Source organism: Canis lupus, chromosome 38 (genome assembly GCF_011100685.1).
Source record: "Canis lupus familiaris isolate Mischka breed German Shepherd chromosome 38, alternate assembly UU_Cfam_GSD_1.0, whole genome shotgun sequence".
In the NCBI taxonomy this organism is placed as follows: Eukaryota; Metazoa; Chordata; class Mammalia; order Carnivora; family Canidae; genus Canis; species Canis lupus.
This window is the reverse complement of record NC_049259.1, coordinates 3961883-3967882: the sequence shown is the minus strand read 5'-3', so window position 1 is coordinate 3967882 and position 6000 is coordinate 3961883. Positions and strand designations below refer to the sequence as shown.

Sequence of the window (6000 nt, the reverse complement as noted above, 5' to 3'; positions counted from 1 at the left end):
GGACCATTTGCTATCATATTACATTGACTCACAATAATTAAGGCTGACATGTCTCTCTAAATAGACTGAAGAGCAGTCCTATTTTTAAAAAAAAAAAGCAGAGAAGATCAAAATGAAATAAAGTGATCTAATACTCCACAGGATGAGCATGATCTGTCTTAAAAGTTTCCCAGCAGGTGCTATTTAATTTGTTGAAGTTTTCCCAAAATCTGTCCTTTAAATTGCAGTCCTTGAAATTTGATATCAACATTATCTCAGATTTAATCAGATTGAAGAACTGCTGTTTTGTGCGACAAATCTCAGCCAGGATTCAATCTGGAGAAAGAAACCACACAGTGATTTAGACAGACAAAATTTAATGTAGAAATTTATTAGCCGTAGCAGAGCTCTGTAGCCATGACCGATTGGTTAGTAATAAAGAGAACTTGAAAAGAATATAGCAACAGCAGATATGAAGAGTGTGAGTCATCATCAGGGCAGAGACAGAGTGCCCCATGAAGAGACCCCAGGACTGAAATCAAGACTGTTGGAGATGGCACAGCTGTGGCTCACAGAAAAGTCACTGTGGTACTTGCACTTGCAGAACCTGCTGGAAATGTGGGGAGCCTCGTTCTCACTGGAGGCAAGCGCAAGGACAAGCCGGTCTGGTCTGCAGGGCTGCTGAGGCTAGCTTCTGGCTCCTGGCTATGTTGACGGGGGAAGTGCAGGAGCATCAGAAGTCTGTGCACCTGCTCTTGGAGCCAGTCCCCTGGAAGGAGAGAGCAGGTTATTTCTGGGATGTTTTGTTCATGCTCATTGATATTTCTCAATATGCAGAGCAGGCTACAGAGGAGGCAACCAAAAAACCCAGGAACTCACCGCCCTGCTGCTCCACACGACCCAGTTCCCCGGTCTGTCTTCCTTCTTCTTTTCACTTTTCAGTCTTCTGATGCTTGTTTAATAAATAATATCTAGAGTTATTAGTTGTACTTAGCAGGAGGAATAGAATCCATTTCCCTGGAGCCAAAAGTCTATCATTGCATTTAAAATTATTTTTTCCCCTCTAACCAGTACTTTTCTGGTTAAATTACTATATTTGGGCAGAATTCACTGTTTTGTAAAAAACAAAAACAAAATATTTCTCTTCTAGCACCTACATTCACTCCTTTCCACCTTCTTTTTCCTTTCTGCTTTTTCTCCTTCCCTTTGTTCACTTCTTCTCAACCTCCATCCTCCCTGAGCTTTTCCTACCACATAGCTATTCAGAAACTATTATGTTAAGAAGTAATTCAACACGTTTTTTTATGGCTATCTTTTCCAATGAGATGACCATCATGTTTATGTTGATGTTTCTTCACGTTTACATTACTTTATATAAAAGCGACAAAGGCATTTTGTGGTTTCAAAGCATAATTGGTTAAGCAATTGAAGTTTTGGCAAAAAGCACCAAGGGTTTTCACCACCAGAAATAATTTTTATTATTTATTTTAAGCGATTCAATGTAACTGGTAGCAAAATGGTACATAGACAATAAACAACCGATTCCCATAGGATTACAAGGACTATTACTGACTTTATGTTTTATTTTTGTGTGCAAGTTAAGTATTTTAAAAAGGCAGCAGTTTGTTAAAAGGCTTTTATAAGCGTATTTTATTCTTTAAATAACAGAAAGACTAGTAAACTATCGTTTTTATAGCAAGCTGTTATGAATTATGTCAATTATTAAATTTGGACTACTGTTCATAATCAAAAATAATTATTTTAAAATTTATGAAACAAAGCTTTTAGTTTTATAGGAAATATAGTCATGTCCTAGCTTGGAGTCCTAGTCTTGACAATGGTCAAAATGCAAAAATACTAAACTTGAGATCTCGTGGGGAAATAGAATATTCATAAAATCTTCCATTTATTCCTAAAAATAATTGTAATGGAGTAATGAAATGACAACTCAAAGAAATATCACATTTGATTATTCATGTGTAAATATAAAATAAGTTAAACTTATTATTGTTCTCCATTACATATATTAGTTCAATTCTGTCTTTCGTTTGAATAATTTACAGGTGAATATGTAAGTTTGCCAAGTATATTTCACATGTCTACAACATACATGCATACATATGCATACAATCTTTGTTTTAAGGTCTGCTGCCAATTTTAAGTAACATGACAAATTCCCTACTTCTCTGATTAGAGAAAGTTAAACATAGGCTTTCCCTGTTTTAGAGGAAATTCTTGGTGTTTTTGTTATTCTAAAATGAGAGTCATGGAAAATACTAAAAAACAACAATAACAAATAGGCATTTCATCCTCTGTAAGCCAAATTATACAATGGCTATCAGCTATAATTTCACATGTTTGGTTTTACATTTTCATGTCCATAGAATTATCTGGGAAATTTTCGGCTTTATTTATATTTGTGTTGTTTTAAAAAATTCTTCCACTATCTTCTCAATTTATCTGCTTCTCTGTGAAAAGAAAGAAGAAAATGCCTCTTTCTAGTCTTATATGCCCAATTTTTTTGTGGAATTAAAATTCATTGTCAAGGTCAGAAATTTTTTAAAACACAAAATTAGAGGAAAAATGTCTTTTTAAATTTACCAATGTCTCTCTCATGGGAATACCGTAACATATTCCCACCACCTGGCAAACTGCTCTTGTGCTTTTCAGCCTATTTCTGAAGCGGAACGAAGCAGTAAGATAACAGCATTGGTGTCATCAAGGATCAATCTATATTTATCTTATAACTGTAAAATTCTTCAGGATTTATATTAAATTTCAATGGCAAAAGCTACCCATCTTAACTACATGCATTTTCCTCACAGTGTTATATGTCCTACAGATGATTTTTCAAAATTAAATAAATTTTTTAACATATTGTTTTGTGTATAAATATCTCAATAGTAAAGCATAGAGGAGGACTTTTAAAGTTTTGAAATGTCCTTGTATTCCATAAAAGGTTAATTTTGCCTGTTTGAATTTTAAAGTATCTTTCTGATGAAACATACTATATAGACTACGAAAATGTTAAAGCTCAAGAGCCTAATGAAAATCATTACTGCATATTTCAGTTAACGTTTCAATTCCTGGCTTCAATTTAAGTCAACATTTGTGTTTTCAGTATTTTCTCTGTCAGGCATTCTTTTAGGAGAATAATAAATATTTGTTTTTTAACACTCTTCTTGGCATACAATGTGTGTCAGATGTAAATGTAGCAAAAAAGTTCAGGTACTTGATATTTTTTGTTTTGGTTTCCTCAATGTAATAAAACATGCTGTAAACATCTCAAGTTCTTTTTTTTTTTTTTTTTTTTTTTTTTTTTTAAAATTTTTTATTTATTTATGATAGTCACAGAGAGAGAGAGCGCGCGCAGCAGAGACACAGGCAGAGGGAGGAACAGGCTCCATGCACCGGGAGCCTGATGTGGGATTCGATCCCGGGTCTCCAGGATCGCGCCCTGGGCCAAAGGCAGGCGCCAAACCGCTGCGCCACCCAGGGATCCCAACATCTCAAGTTCTAAAATGAATATGATATGATATGAAAAGGCAAAAAAACGATAAAATGATTTGTACTCTAAAGCAAACTGTGAGTCTCTCACAAAAGTCAGCCACACAATTTTGTTGGTTAATCTCTGTGTAGATGCCAGACATTTATGATGAGCTCAATTTTATAAAACAGCAAGTTTAAAGAATATAATATGACTTTTTAGTTTTTAAGAGGAACCAGTCTTCTACGTCCAGTGTAATGCACCAAATGTAGTTGGATGTTTTGTTTACTTTCATAAAACCTTAATACTTTTAAAAATTGGCTTCATACACTTTGGAATATTGTCAAATATCCCATTTAAATTTGTGTGTTTTAATTGAGGTTTTCAAAATCATCCCATTGATGTCTTTCAAATATTAATAGGAGGAGTACCAATAAGCAATACTTTAAATTTCAAAATAATCTATATTTCTTAGAGAATAGATTGATTTTAATGTGAGATAATTGAATATATTCTGATCAAGTTTCTTTCATGCCAGCAGCACTTATTCTTCTCCTAAGATTTAGAGTTGTTTCAAGCAAGATTCTTGTAGGAGAAAAAAGGTCTCTTATTTTCCTTTTATCAAAGCTGAGTTTCCTCCCGAGAGTCTTGACCCATGGCATTGCAGATGCTGTTTTTTCGACTGGGTTCACTGTTTGGAAGGTATGCCAACGGATCTGGTCGGATTAAGTATCTAGGAAAAGAAAAAGCAAATAACTGTAATAGTAAATAAAGGCAAAAAAAAATTCACACCTACACTTTAGACTGCTGCTTCAAATGTGTTTGGTTTTCAGGTCATCTAAACTGTATCTATACATAGCACTAGTGAAAGAACTCACTTTTTAGGTGGCCTATACAATTTGGCAGGGACTTATATTATTTCTGTATTTAAGCAGATTATGATGTAAGCTGATGAATTAATAATTATTCTTTTTTAGTTCTGATCCGTTTCACCTCCTTCCTCTTATCAAAACTTCATGTTTTATTTTAGTGTTCTGTTGATTCATTATCTTTGACTATTTTTCTAACAAGGAGACCTAAATCTCAGCCATGATTCTTCTACTACTTAACTGCTCTTAGTCTTATTTTTTTCATAAATAAATTGGATCTATATCATTTCCAAAGTCTTTTTAAATTAAATATTTCAGGAATCTAAAAAGGTAATCATTTGATAGACACTCTGAGGAATACTATGCAGAGATAATCTTTTAATTATCTGGAAATTAATCTAAAATTCAGGGTGTGCTATCGTGAGCAATTATACAAAAGAATAAAAAATAATTCTTAATTCATTCTAACTGGTAAATGGAAAAATGTCCATCTGCCAAACTCATACACTTCAATAATGTTAGAATTTGTTTGAAGAGAGATGTTTTACTTCCAACTTTCAAATGACACAAGGTTCAATTTCTTGAGCTCACTTGGAATACTGTGTTAGGAACTGAATAGAAAAAGTCACAAACCTTAACCCCTATCTTGCACAAGATTAGTAGACTTTAATCTATAAAGCAGATATAGACAAGAAAAATAAATTCCAAACATCACAGAAAGAGAAAAAAAGTAACAGAAAAAATGAGGGAATACTTTTACTGAGGAGGTTGAGCTAAGCTTCTCTCTCTAGCTTGCTCCTGATCTCTTTAGAAAATGAGTTTGACTTCAGGAAAATGGTTAAACCAGGAAATAGTGGAAGGTAAATTCAGGGAGAAAAGTAGAAAACAGCTAACGAAGGACTTTAAGTTTCAGGATAAAGTAGTTTCGATTTCTGTTCCAAAGGCAGTGTAAAGTCATTGACTGTTTGCAGAGAAAGAAGGAAAACAAATACATGTAATGCAGCATTTGAACAGTCTTGTTTCAGGTACAAATGAAACTGGGAAGTCATACTTTTATAAACATTTGGGAGGTACAAAAAAATGAGCAGAAAAGCTAACTTAAAGTGAGAATTCTAATGAAGATTACACATTTCCTCTTAAAAACTAAAGGAAAAATATACATAAAATACGTTCCTTAATGAAAATAAGAAAAGGCAATTTAAAGCACTACAGTCTATTTTCTCCCATCAAATAAAAGTTGGAATTAATGTCCTTGAATCCATTAACTGGATATTGTTACCTATGCACACTGCTTTATAATTACTTTGAACATCACTAGCATTTAGATTGATGAAGAAAATAGTGCATATTAAGCTCTTTTTTATTTGATAAATTGAACATGTTCCAATTTGTAAATTAAAGATGTACAACATGTTACTGTGATAAATTCATATATTTTAATGATTGCCATTGAAGCAATATTCATCATATTACATCATTATAATGCATTATTATTAACAATATTCATTATACTGTGCATTAGATCTCTATCTTTACTTCTTGTTACAAGCTTGAACACTTAAATACCATCAATCTTAATCCCCCATCTTCCTATCCCCTTGTAACCATCTATTTTTTATGGACTTGACTCTTTTTTAGATTCCACATATAAGTGATATCACCCAG

General features: G+C 33.2%; 1 protein-coding gene and 1 long non-coding RNA gene across 8 annotated transcripts in view; both read right to left on the bottom strand.

The window, feature by feature from the left end:
- Positions 1-339: 339 nt before the first annotated feature.
- LOC119868032 lies at positions 340-3263 on the bottom strand. The gene is made up of 2 exons (XR_005385616.1): positions 859-3263; positions 340-748 (listed from the first exon to the last, which is right to left on the bottom strand). It is a non-coding gene; the product is annotated as an uncharacterized LOC119868032 (long non-coding RNA).
- Positions 3264-3488: 225 nt separating this feature from the next.
- The window catches only part of KCNT2 (potassium sodium-activated channel subfamily T member 2), a 372756-nt gene continuing 370244 nt past the window's right edge, over positions 3489-6000 (bottom strand). For all 7 annotated transcript variants that reach the window (XM_038586089.1, XM_038586091.1, XM_038586090.1 and 4 more), the window contains one exon: positions 3489-4199. In XM_038586089.1, the coding sequence (XP_038442017.1) occupies positions 4088-4199 (112 nt within the window). In that variant the 3' untranslated portion in view covers positions 3489-4087. The remainder of the gene's footprint in view (positions 4200-6000) is intronic.